This window comes from Zea mays, chromosome 6 (assembly GCF_902167145.1).
Source record: "Zea mays cultivar B73 chromosome 6, Zm-B73-REFERENCE-NAM-5.0, whole genome shotgun sequence".
In the NCBI taxonomy this organism is placed as follows: Eukaryota; Viridiplantae; Streptophyta; class Magnoliopsida; order Poales; family Poaceae; genus Zea; species Zea mays.
The window spans coordinates 163,954,598-163,975,659 of NC_050101.1; the positions used below are offsets into that span (position 1 = coordinate 163,954,598).

The 21,062-nt window shown below is 48.1% G+C and overlaps 2 protein-coding genes across 2 annotated transcripts; one reads left to right on the forward strand and one right to left on the reverse strand.

Annotated features, from left to right (window-relative positions):
* Positions 1-3,683: 3,683 nt before the first annotated feature.
* Positions 3,684-7,534, reverse strand: LOC103631561 (uncharacterized). The gene is made up of 6 exons (XM_008652443.2): positions 7,455-7,534; positions 4,893-5,136; positions 4,672-4,784; positions 4,441-4,592; positions 4,209-4,336; positions 3,684-3,920 (listed from the first exon to the last, which is right to left on the reverse strand). The coding sequence occupies exons 1-6, from the start codon at positions 7,532-7,534 to the stop codon at positions 3,699-3,701; spliced, it is 939 nt and encodes a 312-aa protein (XP_008650665.2). The 3' UTR covers positions 3,684-3,698.
* On the forward strand, positions 7,435-9,057 carry LOC103630453 (uncharacterized). The gene has a single exon (XM_008651507.3). It carries the CDS (start codon positions 7,533-7,535, stop codon positions 8,823-8,825), a length of 1,293 nt encoding a protein of 430 aa, XP_008649729.1. The 5' UTR covers positions 7,435-7,532; the 3' UTR covers positions 8,826-9,057.
* Positions 9,058-21,062: the final 12,005 nt, after the last annotated feature.

The following is a 21,062-nucleotide window of genomic DNA, read 5'->3' on the forward strand; positions in this document are numbered from 1 at the left end:
TCAAGTTGATCATTGGATCACTTGAAAGGGGTTGAGTGCAACCCTCGTCCACTGGGACGCCACAACGTGGAGGTAGGCAAGTGTTATACTTGACCGAACCACGGGATAAACCGTTGTCTCTTGTGTTGTCTTTCTTTGTGATTATTGTGATTCGCAGGAGGTCACTCTATAGCCACTTGCTTCTTTTGAGCACTAACATCTTTATAACCAAGTTTTGTGGCTATTAGTTGTTGAATTTTACAGGATCACCTATTCACTCCCCCTCTAGGTGCTCTCAAAGATCCAGTGTGAAATTCTGGGATCATTGCAAGCCTTTCCTCCACTCTAGTTCTTCGTCCACCACTGCCGCGCCTCAGATCAGCACCGAGGTCAACGCGGCGACGGAATTTGGGATCGTCGACGACGGTTCACGGCGGCAATCTTTATTCGCCGCGCGCACGCTTTCCGTAGGTGGTGGTTTCCGGGTCAATTGGCATGGTTTAACTAGAGGCGAGGGTACCCGAGGTCGGTTTATACCCTGACCATGTCCCCCACTCCCACCGAACTGAGCTGGATTTCAGGCGGCAGGTGCGCCATGCATGGGAGCAATCCGGTGGAGGGGATGAGCCTGCCAAGTGGGGCCACGGTTTAGTGATACCGACACGCCAACTGGGAAAAGGGTCACGATTGACTGGCAGTTCAGGCCCAGTGCCCAGAGAGAGCTCCCATCGCGCGCGGAAGAAGCAGTTGTGCCTAAGTGAGTCGTGGGTCTGACGCGTGGGGCTCGCGGTGTCGGCGTCACAGAGCGGGAGATTAGGTTGGGCCGCGCGCGCACTGAATGGGCCGCACCTGGAAAAGGAGGGTGGGCCAGATTCTAGGGTTTAGGCCCATTGCGCCCTCCCCCCTTTTTTCTTTATTCTTTTCTCTCTTCTCTATTTCCAAAATTAAATTTGAATTCAAACTGCTATGGCTCATCACTACAACTTATATTTATGAAATTAGGGGTATTAATTCTGGATATATTTATTTATATATATATTATTTATATTTTCATATCATTTCTCTTCTTCTCATTTCCAAAACCCCAATTTTAATTTAGGGTTTAATCCAACCGTTAGAATTATTATCTTATTATTATTATACTTATTATTTTTATTTAATGCACAAACATATAAAACTCCAACAAGATGCACTTTATTTTATTTTAGTATCATTTGTTTTAATTAATCCCTCTTAATTTTATGTATGCTCTTTTCATGATGCAAATATGGCACATAAAATAAGGAAATCACTATATATTCCTTTTATACAATTTTGGGTATTACAAATGTCTGTGACAACCTCAACTCTGTGTAACTCGACAGATCTGAGCAACCGAATGACGGAGTGAGATACTCCAAACCGAGGTTTGGCTAACTCCAATGTGGATGTAGGCAAGCATTTCAGGCTTGGCCGAACCACCGGATAAATCCAAGTGTCTGTTGTGTGCTTTGCTTTGTGGTGTTCTTTGTCTCTCTGTTTTTATTACTTTACTATTTGCACTTCACTACTTATATTTGGTATACGTTGTTCTTGAAGTGCAGGCTATATAGAGACAAGGACTTTAATTTGGTTGCGACCTACTCGACGTGATCTTCATTCCACTGCGATCCAGACTTCGTGTAAAGTAGGAAGTTCTATGTTTTTGGTGTTAATTTTTATTCACCTATTCACCTCCCTCTAGGCGACATCTGGATCCTGTTCCCAAGTAAAGGGAACTTTAAGTAAACCCACTATGTCTCGTTCTAGTGCTGAGGCTAAATATCGAGCTGTCGCAAATGGAGTTGTCGAAGCATCCTGGCTCCATCAACTTCTGATGGAACTTCACTCTCCACTTAAGTGTGCCACCAATCCAGTCTAGCATCAATGGGGCAAACATGTGGAGATCGATTTACACTTTGTTCATGAGTATGTTGCCTTCGGTCAGATATGCGTACTCCATGTATCGACAACATCACAGTATGCCGACATCTTCACCAAAGGTCTTCCTACGACAATCTATACGGAAGGCTGTTAGACACAAGATCTGTCACCACCGTGTATGCCACAACCCTGTATTTGGTAGCCGCTCTCTGTATTTGGTTAGCTAGGTCAATTTAGGTATGACTAGATTAGAGGATCAATTGTAATATCTGCTTTCCTCTCTATGGTTGTACCTCTCCTATATATTGATGCCTGAAGGACAATACACATCATTGCGTAAAATAGCTTCCGCTTACATTAATATTGTCGCTCTAAACATAAATGCTAAACCTAGGATGGCTGAGTAACAATCATTTGGTAGTCTTGCCAACTGTTAGGCTAACATGACATGCTTCTCTAGTCTTACAGAATATTTAGTGCACTCCGGGAATTGTACAACACAATACTAGCAGATCTTTAGGTATTAATTAGTAGATTTGTTACGTCTACTGTTATTATTTTTATCTTCTGGTTTTTAGCGCTAATGATCCAAACAGACACTTGATTTAGGTGAAGTTTGGTTCTTAGGGATTTAAAAAACTAGATAAAATACTAATTTGTTTCATTGGATTATGTATCTTTGTGTAAATATCCAATAGAATTTATTATGTTTAGACGAGACTTTAGAATTCTAAAATTCTCTTTGCCTAGATTCTAAAAAAAACTCCTAGGAATCTATTGGGTACTTGTCGAAATTTTGAAAAGAACAAACAATAGGGCAATACAATTAGATTAAAAAAATCCTTATCCTTTTTGAAGGTTTTGTAGGGAAGAAGGCGTGAAATATTCCTAGCTACTTTTTACAAACATGTGAAATGATATTATATTTCAAGAATTCTCATTGGTGTTTAGGTGAGTATGAATATAGGTTTGGAGCCAACAATTATAGTTTAAATTCTTATTTGTGTGTATTCTTAGCTTTTACCATTTAAATATCAGGCAGCAGGGAGAGATAAACCGAAGAGACAAACAGTGTTTTATAGTAGAGAAAGAAGAGATACTACATATTGTCTCACTAGGTGAGTGCCCGTGCGTTGCAACGGGACCATATAATACCACAATAACTTATGTACAAATGTGTGTTATATTATTATAAAAAAGATTTCATAATTCATTTATGATCCTAGGCATACACAAATTTTGTTATTTTAATCTAACTGTTTCACCACTACATTACAACCAATCTAATTATAAATATTCTAGATAAGTTTATGGAATGAACTTTGAAACAAGTTCTTTAAGGTCATATGTAGAAGCCACGATAGAAAAATGCAAGTTTTTTAAACAAGTTCTTTCTCACAAAAGGGCGTTCTCGCGGATCCTTGTTGTATATATGGAGGCGGCGGGACGATGTGCGGAGGAGGGGGCAGGAGGCGGCGGGACGATGGGGTGCTCGCACGGTTGGACGATGGGGGCGGGGCGATGCGTGGGGGTGAGACTGCGCGCATCGGACGCATCGGACGGCTGAGAGACGCTAAAGTGTATTGGACGGTTGAGATCGTCGGAAGGCAGAACAAGCAGAGGCAGCCTACCCCTTAGAGCCTTAATAGGTAGTATAGATATGAAATGTATACATGTTTAACCAAACAGACATTTGCCGTGAAGAAGAGATAAAAGTATTAGAAGATCTAGAGATATGAAAAATGCAATTTGTAAACTCAACTCTAACCAAGCAGGGACTATGATCATATAAAAGTAGCGAATGGTGTTGAATGGTATCAAAGAATATATTCATAATATATTTCATTGCTGCAAGTATAATATGCTTCAAAGAAATTGTAGGGTGCACTCAAAAAGGAAAATAAACTGCAGGCATGAACATGATACAGGCAGAAGTTTACTTCTCTAACAGCACATGTGTGGTCTTCCTCATCTTTATTCCTCTTTCCACGAGGAAAGCTCCAGCTGGCCCCAGCCTTCCATCCTTTAACAAGCAAGCACTGCAGAGAAGGGGGGAAAAGATAATTGGTCTTGAAAAGAAACACAACCCCAAGCCCCACCCCACCCATACAAAAATTGAGCTCAAAAGAGTAAAAAATCTAGAGTTCATGTATGTGTCTAATTTTATTGCAGAACAACGTGTGAAATTGTATGCCTACTGATTTTAGAGTTATAGCTGGTCCTATCTACTGATTTTAAATGTAAGGAAAATGATATTGTTCAACCTACAATCGACATGGAACTCTAAAATGCAATATGTTGGGGCAAAAAAAATATCAGTAAATTACCCTCTCATAAGTGTCGTCTAGGATGATGGCGCCGGACACAGGCACACGAAACTTGTAGTTGTTGAAGTCCTTGTAGATATCATCCAGGTGCGCGATGTAGGGCCGGAGAGCAGTGCAGCTCTTGAACACTGCACACACCATCGATCCAATACACCATATCAACGCAACGGAACTGGAGTCGGTGACCAATCCAACCATAATCTCATATGCATCCATGCACAGGCGGGCTTACTGAGGGAAGTGAAGTCCTTGAAGGAGAGGGACTTGAGGTTGGGGTTGTGCTCAACGGAGTTGTCCTCGTAGAACCAGTGCGCCTGCTCCAGCAGGAACAGGATCCGCTCGAACGACTCCAGCTCCTCCTTGGGCACATTCAGAAGGAACCGGCTGCAGAGGTGACTCAACTCAGATTTATTTAAGCAAATCCAATAAGAACTTCAGAGGGGTCTAGGGCTTAGGGAAATACCTGCAGAGATCGTCAAGCAGCTCTTGCGGCGGCAGCTGCCCCCTCGATGAAGACCGGTTCAGTCCCCCGCCACCCGCCATCGTCATCCACCGGCCAGCGCGCCTTCCAAGCGCCTGTTTGTTTGAGATAAGGTTTTGGTTGTGAGCAGTTAGTTCGAAGTTCGTAGGCATCAGATAGCCAAATAGCTTGAGGTTAGAGTACGGGACGAGGGGTGGGAATACCTGATCTGGTGGGCGCTCTTCTCCGGCGCAGATATCGGCGAAGTTCTCGGCACCTTGCGTAGGGCGGCGGTAGCCCACCCAGTCATCGCACGGAGAGGGGGAGGGGGAGGAGGGGAGAGAGAGCACGCACGCGGTCTGCGGGGGCCGGCTGCGGCTCGTGCGGAGGAGGGGGGCAGGAGGCGGCGGGACGATGGGGTGCTCGCACGGTTGGACGATGGGGGCGGGGCGATGCGTGGGGGTGAGACTGCGCGCATCGGACGCATCGGACGGCTGAGAGACGCTAAAGTGTATTGGACGGTTGAGATCGTCGGAAGGCAGAGAGGCAGCCTATCCCTTAGAGCCTTAATAGGTAGTATAGATTTATCTCATGTCTCTCTATTTTGTGCCGCCATAGAAAGAAAACAAGAAACATTTTTATTGATGATGATATAGTTTGTGATTTAAGATCCATCGTTTTTCGGATGACAGAGGGATGATAGAAGTGGGAGAGGCACCTGTCATGAGAAGGTTTGAGAAGTGATTAGCGATAGAAAACTGCTATTTGTTTTAAATTGTAATTATAAGTGCTAAAAAGAATCCTACAGTGTTCGAGTTTGACGCTCGCACCGTTGACTCTGAAAGCGGAGACAGAACAAAATTTTGTAGGTACCGGATATAAACACCATCTTTTACAGCCCTCACATCTATCACTTGGAGACCCACAAAAACAGATCAAAATTTACAAAATAACTTTTTATTCATTTGTTTTTCTTCTATTTATGTAGATCAGCCGCTGGTGTATGTGAGGAATAGTAAAAGAGATTCTTTACATTCTAGATGTAAAGAATTCTTTTTCAAAAAACGAAAAAAATATATACATACCGGATGTAAACACCATCTTTTACAGCCCCTCACATTCATCACTTGGAGGCCCACAAAGACATATCAAAATTTACAAAATAATACTTTAGTAATATGTTTTTCTTCTATTTATATAGACCAGCAGCTGGTGTATGTGAGGGACTGTAAAAGAGATTCTTTACATCCTTGATGTAAAGAGTTTTTTTCCTAATTTTTTTGTGTACATACCGGATGTAAACATCATATTTTACAGCCTCTCACATACACCACTTGGAGGCCTACAAAGACAAATCAAAATTTGCAAAATAACCCTTTAGTAATCTGTTTTTCTTCTATTTATATAGACCAGCAGCTGGTGTATGTGAGAGACTGTAAAAGAGATTCTTTACATCCAAATATAAAGAATTTTTTAAAAAAAAAGGAAAAAAATTCTGTACATATCGGATGTAAATACCATCTTTTACAGCCTCTCACATCCACCACTTGAAGACCCACAAATACAGATCAAAATTTACAAAATAACCCTTTAGTAATTTGTTTTTTTCTTCTATTTATATAGACCAGTAGCGGGTGTATATGAGTGACCGTAAAAGAGATTCTTTACATTCCCGATGTAAAGAATTTTTTCCCACAAAGACAGATCAAAATTTACAAAATAACTCTTTAGCAATTTGTTTTCCTTTTATTTATATATACCAATAGTTGGTGTATGTGAGGGACTGTAAAAAAGATTCTTTACATCCCGTATGTAAATAATTTTTTTTTGCAAGATGCAAGGTGAAGCTCCGTTTCGACAATAGATGGAGATGTGAGACTTTTGGGCTAAATTTATTTAGGTCCATTGGAACGCGACAAGTTAAAGTACATTTGAACTGGTTCATCAAGAGGATTATGATACGGTCCATCGGTGATTTTAAGTCGATATCGGTTTTTTTTGCTGTCGACATGACTTGGCGACTTAATATCGAGGTGTACGACTAATCGACCGACTCAAACAAATAGTCGCAGTTTTGAGTTGTGGACCACTTAAATAAAAAAAGCATGAACAAATAATCAAAAGGTAGTGTGACGGGTTTATGAGCGCCATTTCAAATAAGTCACTTTCTCATGAGTTTTTAACTGTAAATCACTTTCTTCTTTATGATTAGTTTTTTTAGTAAGCAATATATTTTTATATAGAAAAATAGGACAAGTCGTGTTGTATCGTTTTATTGAAGCATAGACGATTAGACGGACGACTTACTATCGATTAATGGTCCAACTTGCACGATTGGTGACTAAAATCGATCCAACGACTAAAAAACATAGGTCGATATAAAAGTTTGGCTGTGAGAAGACACTCGAAAGTTTTAGCCCTTTTTTGAGAAAAAAATTCTTTATATTTAAGATGTAAAGAATCTCTTTTACAGCACCTTACATACATTAACTGATGTTTTATATAAATAGAAGAAAAAATAAATTAATAAAGAGTTATTTTGTAAATTTTGATATGTCTTTATAGGTCTTCAAGTGATAGATATGAGGGGCTATAAAAAATATGTTTACATCGGGTATGTACGTAATTTTTTTCCCATCTTGCAATTTGCAACGGCTCTCCTGCGCTGTCTGGCGGTCTGGCCACGACCCACGGCTCTTCTTCCAGAACAAAAAGGAGTCCCGACAACGCAAGGCTTCCATTCCCCGAAGTTCTTGGAGTCTTCTCTTCAACGACCTCCCGCTAACAGCCATCCACCAACACCGAGCCCCAACCCCAAGCATCCCCCAAACTCCCAATCCCTCGCACCTCCATCCCTGCCTCCCATGGCTGTGCCTCGGCGGTGGGCGAACCTCGACATCAAATTGGTGACGGAGATCATGAACCGCGTCCCATGCCCAATCGACCGCGCGCGGATGGCCGCCGTTTGCCAGGCGTGGCTCGCGGCGGTCGCGCAGGCAGAGCCTTCGACATTTCAGCTCCCGTCGCTCCTCCTCCCGCCCGCGGACGTGACTGGCGTCTACTGCTACCTCAGCGGTTGCCGCGAACACAACATGTTGCCCTTGCCCTTGCCCTTGCACGGGCCCCGCTACTTCGGCTCGTACGACGGCGGCTGGTTCTTCCTCGCCTGCTACCATAGTTGCGCGCACCGGCTGCTCAACATCCGCACCGGAGACTGCCGCGCGCTACCCGACGTGTTGGAGCGTCACGCCGATCACAAAGTCCACAGCATGGTCATCCTCGCCGCCACCCTCTCCTCCCCGCCTGATCACCAGCATTGGATCGCCGCGGCCATCGTCACCTACCAACCGGACCTCAACGGGCCGCACCGGCGCCACTTCGCGTTCTGGCGCGCAGGGGATAAGGTGGCCCTCGACTGCGACGTTTTGCCCGCCGCGCTAGTTGGGCCAGGTTGGGAACTGGAGGACGTCGCGTGTTACCGGGACTCCTTCCATTTCCTCACCAAAGATGGGCATATCCTCGTATGCGGAGGGGCCTATGATGATAATGGTGAGGTTATTCAGGTAGCGCTGTTGGCGTTAACGTGCTGTCAGATCGAAGCCGAGTGCAGTGACGAGCAGTTCGTCCGCGCTCGCTACCTCGTGGTATCCCGCGGGGAACTGCTGATGGTCGTCAGGCTCGCTGCCCACCGTCACGCGCCGACGTCGTCGTTCAAGGTGTTCCGGATGTATATCACCGAGGCAGACGATAAGATTAGGGGGCTGTTTGGTAGCACGACTAAGCCACCACGCCGCACCACAGTTTTACCGCACCAGGTGTGGCGGCCGATTCGACCGCCGCGGCACCAAACTAGCCTTAGGACCTGGATCGAGCTGAGTGCGTTGGGTGGCCGCATGCTGTTCGTGGGGCGAGGATGCTCCAGGTCCTACGAGGTGCGTGAATACCCGGGGTTCAAGGAAGGCATCTTCTTCTTGGATGATCGGAGCTTCTACGATGCCGAGATGACGTTCGGCGGAGTCAATGAGAGGCCGCGGTACCCTTGCAACGACATCGGCAGGTGGTCGCCGCCGGAAGGGCCGCTGCCTTCCCACGTCGAACTCTACTTCCCGGAGCGGGTTCCTTCGTACAACTCTCCTCCGGCTTGGCTTCTCCCTTGAGATCGCAGGTTTAGGGTTACGAAATCCGTTGTGTTTTAGTGGGATAAATCATGTGTGTGTTCGTCTTGCGATGGGTGTTGGTTCTGTTAACAGTGAGACAGTAGCTGAAATTGTATTGCAACTAAGATTCAGATGTGTTCTGTCTGCTTTGTCTAGTGTTCCAACTGTACTGTACTTTGTGCTACTCTTATCAGTTTACAGACATATGTGCAGAAATAGTTTTTGATGGGAATTGTGCATAAATTGTTGCCAGCTTATGAAATCTTTGTGCGAATTAATGGGAAATCCGTTTCCGTGATGGTTCTTTCTGATTTCACCTCGTCTTGGAACTGGATGTCTGGACAGATATGCATGAAAACTGAACTAATTTTGAATCAGTATTCTTCATTCATTTACGTTGGGCTCTGTAACAAGGAACTGATATAGGTCAGTATCTCTGTTATTATAATATTGCCGCTCTAAGCAGAACTGCTAAACCTATGATGGCTGAGTAACAATAATTTAGTGTGCGTTTGGTTGCAATGACAGGACGAGATAGGATGAGACGAGACGATCCCTCAAATTAGATTATTTGATTCTGGGTCATAGGTTAGGACATGACTATTCTAGTGTTGTCCCTCAAAATTGGAGGGGCGAGAGAGGACGCCAGGGGAAGTCCCTGTCCTAACTGTCCCGCAACCAAACGCACCTGCCAATGTACCCCGATTATTTTTTGTATTTTAGTCATTTTTCCAAAAAAAAAATCACGTTTAGACCCTTGAACGATTTATTTCCTGTGTTGTACCCTTTACTCGTCGTCATAGCCTATGATGCCGAGCTCTGACGTGGCAGCGGCGGCCAGAGCTGCCGTGTCGCCGACGTGTCCTCCTACCTCGGCGCCACATATCTTGGTGCCGAGCTAGGCAATGCAGATCTTGGCGTCGAGCAAGGGGGCTATAAATCGGTCGTTTCCTGGCCGAGTTGTGCCCAGCCATTTCAATCTTCTTCCAAACCAACTAGAGTTGCTCAAATCTTCGTATTCGAGTTGGAAAACTTTGTAGACCAAGGTATGGTGTCTCACTGATTCGTTTGTTATGTATATTGAGTTGTGGGAGCGTCCTGCAGCTGGGACGGTCCAATGACGTCGTGACGTGCGGCCATGACGTTATCCTCCCCCTCGTCATCATCCTCGTCGTCACCATCATCATCATCGTCATCGTCCACGTCTGCAAACATATCCCACGTCGAACGCGAGGACCTCTGTCCAGCTGCAGAAGGTCTAACCGCGGGAGCGGGAATTTGAACGTGCGGCTGCATAGAAGGCACAGGAAGCTGCACGTCCACGCTTGCTAGGACCTACATCCACAACGAGCCGCAGCATGACGAAGGTGACGTGACACCCTCTATAATTAAAAGGTTAGTTAGAGACACAGTTTAGAATATACAAATAAACGAATTCGCTTTGCTTCTTGTTGGAGCGAAGGCGCACCGCCCCCCTTGCTCGGTTGATTCATAACAACGATAAATCATGACGGAGGAAAAGTAAAGGAATGTGAAGACTGATGGAGCGAAGGCCCTAAGACGGAGGGAGCGTTTGAAGCAGGCAAGGCTTTGCTGGTTCCCGCCGGAGCCAGGAACAGCGAAGGCCTCACCGACTACCAAAGACCTGGCACACGGAGCACGAAGGCTTCTGTCGCCACCCACGCGTTGTCGAAACGGCGGGCCCATTTATAACCGCCCTGGGCCGCCTGGTCCCACTTGTAAGCCGCTATGTGGGTAGAGTTATTGGTATGACCGTCCGTGTTGTCCCTAATCACACTATAATGACCTGTAATAACCCTTGAGAGGGGAATATTCCAGGGATAACATAGTTCACCGGGGCATAATTGTATTTGCCAAGGTGAGATCGTCCCCTGGTTACCTATAAATACCCTCGCACTGTATCCTGTTGCAAGAGGCTGAAAAACATTGTCGCTCTAATACACTTTTTTGACAAGCATCAAATCATCCTCGTTTCCCCACTGTTTGGATTAGCTCGACCACATGTCAGCAAGTTCCAACATTTGGCGGCCACCGTTCGTGCTTCGAAAAACCATTCCCGCGATAGCTCCCAAGAAAGAGACTTCGAAGGATACCACTCCCATGGACAACGCATTGAAGGCAGCCCTTCTCACTGAGAAGAAGGGCAAGGCAACCATCGTTGACGACATCCCTCATGAGGCCCTTGAGGATGAGGTAGTCAACAACATGCGACATCGCTAAGAGAATCCACCCACCCCAGAGGGCACCCTTCGCACATGCAGCTCTGAGGGATTACCTCGGGCACCTCCACCAGGTTTCACCCCCTAGAGGCTGATGACATCATTGAGACGGCGAAGTCCTAGACATCTCAGCCGAAGACCGGCTCAAGTTGCGAGCTCTTTGCATCAAGAACAATCACTTACAAAAGCAAAAAGAAATTCTTGCAGCCAAGCGCCAGCGCATCACCATATAGGCCAAGGTCAGGCAGATGATACTAGATGAGGAACAGAAGGCCAAAGAGCTAGAACAACAAATCGCAGACATGCAAGGCGAAGGACACCACCAGTTGCAATAGAACCCTCTCCACATACCAGTCATGACCCCAGCTACTTTCCAAATACTAAACTACCTTGACGAGCGAAGCCCTCTCACACCGTAGCTCCAAGCCTCACCTTGGACTAGCAATTTTAGGGCGAGTACCTATCCCAAGTACAATAGCAGCACCGATCCAACACAATACATCATGAGCTACCAAGTTGCGGTCGCATCATCCGGAGGGATGCCACCACCATGACCAAATTATTCATTATAGCCCTCGAAGGCCCAGCCTTCACATGGTACACAAGATTGCCGCCATTATCGATCGACTCGTGGAAAACACTCTGTGACAAGTTCTTGTTAAATTTTCAAGGGTACAGGCCAGACACAAATGCCCAGGCAGAATTATCACTCTGCATGCAGTAGGAATAAGAGACCATTCGGGAGTACTACAAAAAATTCCTCCTCCTAAAGTCACAACTACCTTCAATCGACGACCACATAGCTATCCACTATGAAATCAATGGTCTTCGCGCCGGCATTTTATATTGTCACTGCGTAAGAGACCCACCCAAAAACTTGCAAGAGTTATATCAGCTATTCGAAAAGTACGCCCGGTCCGAAGAGCTCCACCGAAGAAAAATCGAGTCACAACGAAAGCCCAAGGACACTTCGTAGTCCAGCAGGACATGGGTCAGGCCTGCGCAATCAAACTCAGGCTGGCAAAACCGTATCCAGTCCCAAGTGCACAACATATCCAATCGGTAGCAAACTGGAGACACCGCTCGTCGTCACGAATACCCCGCACAGCAGGGCCGCAACGACAACACCAGAGGCTGGGGCAGAGGCCGAGCCCATAACAGCGGAGGTTCTATTGCTTTTTCCATGGCAAAGACTCGGCACATCCCACTAGGGACTACCCTAAAATCAAGGCCACAAAGGACAGAATGGCTAGAAACCAGCCGGCTGACAACCAAAGAGTTGTCGCCCACACCTACCATCCCCAACAATACAACCAACACCAATTCCGCGATGAGTAGTACCATCCCCACCAACAAAATCACAACATATACTAGCAACACCAAGAAATCCTAGCTCTACTGCCTCCACCACCACCACAACACCAAAATCAACAGCCTCCTCCACCAGCACCGAAACAAGAGGACTTTGCCGATCAGCCCTTTCAACGGGTCATTCATATGATCACCGGAGGATCAAGCTCCGAGTTCGACACAAAACGGTAGCAGAAAGAACACTATCGAAGGGTCAACCACGTAGCCCTCATCGTGCCAGTCGTTCAAACAAAGTGGTCCCATATACCATTTACCTTCGCCGCAAGAGACGTTGATCTCCGCAGCGCACCCCACGCCGATGCCATGGTGATCAACTACTGAGTAGCAGGATGGGATCTACACAAAGTACTTATCGACAATGGCAGTCAGGCCGACATCATTTTCTTGCATGCCTTCGATCGCATGGGCATAAGCCACAGCCTACTCAAGCCAGCAGATAACCCTCTCTATGGCTTCAGAGGAAAAGGAACCTTCCTAATTGGCAAAATAGAGCTACCACTGTCATTCGGCACTGTGCCGAACGCGTGAAGTGAGCAAGTCACCTTCAACATAGTCGACATGGTCTATCCCTACAACACCATCATGGGCCGATGATCCATCAACAAGTTCGAGGCAGCAATACATGAGTTGTACTTGTGCATGAAAATCCCAGGCCCTCAGGGCGCAATCACCGTATATGGAGATCAACAGGCAGCCATGAACATAGAAAGAGACTTCGTCCCCGGCCAGCATAATGTACATTGCCTCACAACAGAATGCGAAGACACCAGCAGCCCTCACACAAACAAAGGCAAAAAGATTAATGCACAACTACAGAGAAATAAGGGAATCAAAACAGTACCCGTCGACCCTGTGACCCCCAAGCAAACGGTTCTAGTCAGCAAAGACCTCCTGCCAGCAGAAGAAGAAAGACTTCTCTCTTGTCTCAACCGCAACAAGGACGCTTCGCATGGTCTGCCCTAGACCTCGTCGGCGTCAGTCGCACCATCATTGAACACAGCTTGGGCATTGATCCCACAGTGCGCCCCAAGAAACAAAAGCTGCGGAAAATGTCTAATGAAAAAACAGAAGCCACGAAGGCAGAAGTCCACTGCTTACTAGAAGCAAAATTCATTAAACTGATTGCTTACCCCACCTGACTTGCCAATGTAGCCATGGTGCAAAAGAAAAATGGAAAATGGAGAATGTGCATCGACTTCACTAATCTCAACAAAGCATGTCCAAAGGACAATTTCCCTTTGTCAAGAATCGACAAAATCATCGATTCCGCGGCCGGATGCGAAGTGATGTCTCTGCAGGATTGCTTTTAGGGATATCATCAAATCTACATGAAAGAGGAAGACAAGGCCAAAACAAGCTTCATCACGCCTGTCGGAGAGTAAATCTCCGGCCGGGTGGCGGAGTGCACCCGCCCTAAATCCTAAGATGAGGAGGGGCTTAGGTGTTCTGCTTGACAGTTGGAATGAACGGGAAGAACTCAAGAACACACAAGGATTTAGAGTGGTTCGGGCTGCCGAAGCGTAATACCCTACTCCACTGTGAGATGTATTGCTTGTGAGCTTGTATGAGCTTGCGAGTCTAAGGTGTGGTCTAAAAGACTGAGCCTCAGATTGCGTGCGTGTGTGTAACGTCGCATGCCTCCCCTTTTATAGCTGAAGGGGGGCATGCACAAAGGTACTGGGCCCCGACATGTGGGCCCAGAGACATAAAGAAAATAGCATTGGAGCCACAAGTGTTCGCTGCTGGGGCAATCTTCTTGTGTCCTGTCGCCTGAGATCTGCGTATCCTCGGTGTGCAGGGGAAGCTTCTGGTAGAAGGGAAGATGAGTACAGTGCGCCGTTTGGCACGGGCGCACTGTTTGCCAGTAGACTGGACAGATGCGCCGTCTGCTGGATGACCCTGACACTGTCTGCCAGTGGATTGGACAGGGCGCATTAAATGCCGAGAGGGCACGTCGCCTGTCAGCGTGGTGGCAGGTGGCGCGTCTTCTCCGCAATAAACACAAAGGTTGCATGGCTGTATGGACCTTGCGTTAGGCTCGGCCCGTTGGCTTATGTCACGGGCCACAAGCCACGCGGCAGCAGTGGACCTCCGCCTGAGCGGGAAGCGTAGGGCAAGGCCTGGACACGTGCCGGCACCGGACCCCTACTCTTGTCGGGATCCTCCTCGCCCCGGGACCTTGCCAAGGCCCGGACCTTACTCGGAGGAGCCTGGAGCTTATTCGAGGGACCCGGCATGCCCTCTTGGGAGCTCCGGACCCGTTCGTATAGGGGTCCGGTGTCCCTCGGAGGCCTGGACCCATCGATGCACCTCGGGATGTATTATCTTTTCTTGCCACGTGGTGCCCCTAGTCCTGCCCATGTAGTGGGTCGGGTGCCGCTCTCCGTATGACCTGGAGGTGTGGTACATGTGCAGCTCCTTCATACCGTAGAAGAGGGCACCCCTGATTCAGGGTACCGACAGTGGCCCCCGGGCCCGCCTCAGGGGAGGATGCGAGCTTGCAGGTGGGACCAGAGTCTGATTAGCGGTGGACCGCTGCTCCTGCGCGCCTGTTGATGCAATTACTGTCGGTCCGCCTATGGTCATGCCGACTGCTACGCCTATTCCCACGGCTGACTGACCCATGACCATCGTACTTAATGTCACTATTGGGCCATGCGCGGGGGTGCCTCGAGTCGCTGCACGGGTTCTGAAAAATTTACATTTTCAGACTCCTGTGACGGCCCCGAGAAGACGTGGCATTGGCGCAAGCGGCGGTGCGGTTTTTTCGCACCCGATATCCGGCGCGCCGGTTGCATGACATGTGGGCCTGGGCCCCCATGATGGACCGCTGGTTGCAACGAAGCTGAGGGGGCACACAACCTCGGGACAGTTGTACGCTTCTTGCGTGGCGGTTCGCCTCTTTGACCGCTGGTTACGGCGAAGATGAAGGGGCGCTTAACCGTGGGGCGGTTGCATGCCCCTTGCGCGGCGGTTCGCCTTCCTGACCGCTGGTTGCCCCGAAAATGAAGGGGCGCGTAACCGCGGGGCAGTTGCACGCTCCTTCTTCGTGTCAGTCTGTATGACATGTGGGGCTTGGCCCCCATGTCATAAGGTGGGAACCTTGGTGCACGTTGGGGGAGACTTTGCACATGACGCTTCGGGGGCGCGAGTGGGGAGATCTGCCTTTAAAAACGGGTCGATCTCCCGGGCAATAGACATGCCTCGCTCCTCTTGCGACCGTCGCGCCCTTCCACTTTCCGGGCCTCCAGATGGGGTGCGCTAGTGTTCCCTAGAGGGATCCGCGTCAAGGTCGTCCCTTCCGACGACCCCACCGCCGGAGAGCTCGCGCTCGTGGTGGTGTCGCCGATCTTGTCTTTTTCTTGCTGCTGTTGGAGGAGTGCAACCTCATGGAGGTTGGCGCTCTTCTACCATCATTCGGCTTCAAGGATTTTCATCATGCAGCCTAGTCGCAACCTCCGGTCGGTGGTCATTCACAAGGATGACTACCAGCCTTGTGGTGGAGAGAAGCGAGCCGGGCTGCAGCCTCCCCCCTGCCCTCAGCTTCAAGGATGTTCATCATCCGCGCTGGGGAGGAGGGCGAGCCGAGTGGGAGCTTCGCCTTCCGCGTGGGCTGGCGGTCCGCTTCTTCCTCCAGCTTTCGGGGGAGAAGGGCGTTCGCCAGCCTTGCGGAGGAGGCGAACTCCGGGTACGCGGGGCCAGTCGTCTGGGGCGCCGTCAGCTACCGCGTGTCTGGCTCCCCGGCCTGGGTGGCTCTGGTGTCGCCTCCGGCGCTGCCTCTTGCCGTTTGGGCAGAGCGTGGCTGCCCGTCCACCGCACGGGCGACGGTTGCGCCGTGCGCGGGTCGGCCACATCCATGGCTTCTCCCACACCGCCGGCCATCCCAGGGGGTCGTATAAGATGTCGTACGCCGCGGGGGCGGCGACGGCGTTCTTGGATGGTCTTGTCCTCACTCGCGTAGTGAGGACAGGAGCGAGGACCTCTTCGTGCGTGCTGGGGTAGCCGCCGCCCATCGGTGCAGAGGTGGTCGCTGCCACTGGTGGGGCTGATGTGGTCGCCGCCGCTGGTGAGGCTACCCATTGTAGAGGTGGTTGCCTCCGCTGGCGAGACCGTCAGCGCCTCCTGCCGTTGGACCTCCGGCTCTTTGGCTTTAATGGCCTCGTTGTCGCCCCCCGTATGAACATGGGGGTGAGGACCCTTTCGCAGAGGCGTACATGTTGAGATGATCGCCGCTGCTTGGCGAGTCATCGATGCAGAGGTGGCCGCCACCGTCGGTGCTGATGTGGTCGCCTCCGCTAGCGAGCCGCTCGGAGCCAGCTATCTCACGACCCTTACTAGTGTGGAGGTAGTTCATACCTGCAGAGTAGAAATAGAACTAGGGCTCCACTTGAAAACAGATGTAATACTTTCGCTTTTTGTAAGGTATTCAAGAGTACTATTTGTTAAGCAGTATTAGCACTTATCTATTTTCAACTTGTTCCTGTTGTGTGCGATATTGTTGACTCCTCCTTGGTACCTGGCCCCCCGCCTAGGATGCAGGCTTGATGTGTTGAGGTTGGATACGAGCGTTTTTGGAAAGGTTGTCAACAATCCTCGGGAGGCAAACTCGCCGGGATCTGGATCTGTACACAACTTTTAGCTAGGAAGCATTAGTAGTACATCTCATAGGGTTCTCTGTCTGAGATTGGTTGTCCTTTGATACATGCTCGGGACTCACATGTTTTAGTCCGGGTGGCCAAGTTGCGTGTCCGGACCCACTTGGGTCGGAGCTTCCTATGGCGCCCGAGGCCGGACTTGGCTGCTGTCAGCCTCACTCTGTCGAGCGACACAGCAGCAAAGCGACGCAGGCGGCGCTGTCCTCTTGTCAGGCCGGTCAGTGGAGTGGCAAAGTGACTGCGGTCACTTCGGCTCTATCGACTGGGGGGCGCGCGTCAGGATAAGGTGTCAGACCATCCTTGCATTAAATGCTTCTGCGATACGGTCGGTTGGTGTGGCGATCTGGCCAAGGTTGCTTCTTGGCAAAGACTGGGCCTCGGGCGAGCCGAAGGTGTGTCCGTTGCTTGAGGGGGCCCTCGGGCGAGACGTGAATCCTCCGGGGTCGGATGCCCTTGCCCGAGGCTGGGCTCGGGTGAGGCGAGATCATGTCCCTTGAGTGGACCGAGCCTTGACTTAATCGCACCCATCAGTCCTTTGCAGCTTTGTGCTGATGTGGGTTACCAGCTGAGATTAGGAGTCTTGGGGTAGCCCTAATTATGGTCCCCGACACAACCCTCAAAGAATAAAACTACTATTTCTTAGCAAAGAGGTGCTAAGTGTTGTCACCTTTGTTGTATCAGAGGAATCGACCTTCAGTTCATCGATCAGTTGCATCTTAGCAACGACCTCCTCAATAGAAGCAGCCTTCATATGCAATCTAGGCTCGATTATAGCTGCCCTTTCCTCGAAGTTAACCTTTTAGCGCTTCGTTGTAATTTTTACTTTCTTTTGCTTTGGGGTATTTGTTGGTGCTTTTGAAGCATCCTTTTTCTTCTTTATCCCACATTGCGCTAGGCGGGGATAATCTAGGTAAACGAAGCCTACAGCTAGCATCGAACACCCGAGTTAGCCTTCTCTTCCCCTGGGCTCCAAAGGTTGCCAGTGCCCCATCTTCTTTCTTCATAAAGTAACCTAGTACTTTGTTGCACTTCGCTTCAATCCCATACAACCAATCATCATTTGGTTCTTTGAACTGCTTCCTAAATTTATAATTATATTTTAACCTTATAAGGCCCCCTTTCTTAGCCTCTCCCCTCATTGGGCTCCCTTCCCGCGGCTCTGGCATTTCCCACTCAACTCAAAGTGGCCAAACATTGAAGGCCAGGTGCTCTTGAATAAGATCCCTTGTACCAATATAACTGCACACAATGTTGAAGGCCACTAGAGCAGCTTGAGCTTCATCACTCATAGCACACAATGGTCTCTTTATGCCAAAGTTAGGTGTCACAAACCTCTTAATGATACCTTTAATATCCTATCCAAGCCACTGAAGACTGGAGTAGGGACATTTGTCCTAAACCATTACAACTCTTGCGTCCACCACGCACACCATCTAGGCCTTGAACGTGCATTACAAATTTACTTGCAAGAGCTAACATGAAACACCTATAATTTTAGTGCCAAGTAGGGGCCTTGCACATTTTTCATCATCATCGTCATCAGGTACCAAATGGATAGACGCAACATCGACTGGGTCCCTAGGGTGATCATACACTTTGGAAGCCATGAATTTGTTGTCACTACCGAGGGAGGAGAGGTTAGGGCCCTGGCCCCTCAGTCTCCCATGGTCAACAACCTCGATACCATCACGGAGGTGCTTGCAGACCTATGGCTTGACCCACTATGGGGCCATGTTCCGGAGCAGGATCCATGTCCCCTCTCCGGCTTCGAAGAGTTGGGGCGCGAGTTCACGATCTACATGGGACCTAATTTGTCCTATTATGACCCGTGAACCTTTTTTCTGCTTTGTCAACATGATGACATAGCTCGCAGAAGGAAGGCCAATCTCTACGGACACTCTGGCCACTCGCTAGGGACATTTCGACTGCGTTCCTGCTAGGCCTCCACAATGCTGCAGGAACGATTTGCGCTCTCGTGGCCAAGGGCCACATGCCCACACCCGATGACATCAAATTTGTAGGGATGGCCGACCATGTTAGGGATTTGATCTATGGCATCCTTTTGTCAGATTTCTAGATGGAGAAGGATGGGGGCAGACAAAATATGTTGGTCATAATGTTAGGGATTTCTAGATGGAGAAGGATGGAGAAGGATGGGGGCCGACCATGTTAGGGATTTGATCTATGGCATCCTTCCGACAACAACGAAGAACAGAGGGCCACTGGGGAAAGGATTGGGAAATTGTTTGGAGCCCAAGGTCACCAAGGGAGTGTACCTCCCCGAGTGGTTAGCCTGCTCCGTATTTCTAGATGGAGAAGGATGGGGGTAGACAAAATATGTTGGTCATAATGACTCCGATAAAGCATGTCTTGTGGTTCTGACCCTATCGCCACAAGTAAGCCGAGCAATCGGTTCCATCCCTGGATGCGCGTCCATTGTTTTTCCTTAGATAAATATCATAGCAATCGGGCAACGACAAAGTAAGCAGGCCAACCTGACATCTGCAGGTTGGATAATACAATGCGAATGAAGGATTTTCCCGAGGAAGTTGGTTAGACTGTGAACGCCCACGCCCTAGTGGCTAAGGCATCGATCACTAATGAAATTAGACCCTTAAAGTCGTTGGCGTTTGTCCCTAAGGCTCAATGGTGAGAAGAAAACAGAGTATGGCCAACAAAAAAAACACATTGCGTTATTGTCCAAGTCATTTCGAGCATTAATTCTTCCTAAAATTGTTCAAAGAAAACTAAACTTTTTAATTTCTCCTAGGGAACACCATGCAGGTCGATAAAAATGTAAACAAGACACTGAGTGTAGGGGTCAACCGCCACCTCTAGGTCCTCCAGCTTGTCCTACCAATCGAGGGCTACCTGAGGCTCACCTAGTCCAACTCGATCGAGTCCTCATAATGTGATTGAGCCACAACGAAGCCTCTAGCTCATGGACATGGCCAGGGATGCGGGCTACCCGAGTGGTCGGTGTAGCCATATCATCCGACTGCACCACCTAAGGCTTTGTTCGGATGACAGGGGTTAAATCCCCAAGGGTATCTTATCTAGGGAGGGATTGAGTGGATCCCTCCCATGACATTTAATCCCTTTGGGGGTTTAATCCCTCTCCCTCTCTAATCCCTCTCTTGGAAACATGTGTTCGGTTAATGCAGGGATTGCAACCCTATGGTTACTCAAGTTTAAACATAAAACATATCACTATATTCTCTCCAAAAAATAAACATAACAGCCATACAATTCCCAATACATATGATCAATCTTTGTTCTAATTATACACAGATTGCCAAATAAAAAATCTGAAATCGAAAATGTTCAACATTCAGCAAAGATTAGATATGCTAGAACAACACATAATGTGTATCAACCGGCATGTGTAACATCAAGTGCTACAAACATCAAGCATAAAGATGCATCAACTGGCAGGTTGTGAATTTATTTCCTCTTTCTCTGATTGCTTTCTCCTCCCTATAACACCATGAAACGAGTGCATGAATATGTACAATAAACCAAAGTAGATTGCAACAAAAAAAGTGTATGAGGCAATAATACAATAATGAATGGTCCTATAATATAATGGACATATAGCTATTTTTCGAGTGTACAAGTAGTAGTAGAAAAATGAAGAAAAATCATGAGTAGGTTAATGAACAATTTGCTACACTCATTTGTGGATAATCCTGCCAGAGAAATCGTCCTAAATTACTGCAAGCTTTAGTAGTGCAACAATGCCAATATGCTATGCACCCAACACATATTATCAAGAAAACATATTATCTGAATCAATCGAGAGTTTTTTGGGATGCAGAAGCACATATTAGAAACTCAAGAACATTACATGTTGTATTTTATTGATTTTTTTCATGCCTTATGCACAAGTACATTGGACTGGTCCTTGGTTCGGTTACTTGCTTGGCCATGCTAGGTGGTTGAAGGGACAAGGGATCTCAACAAGTAATCGA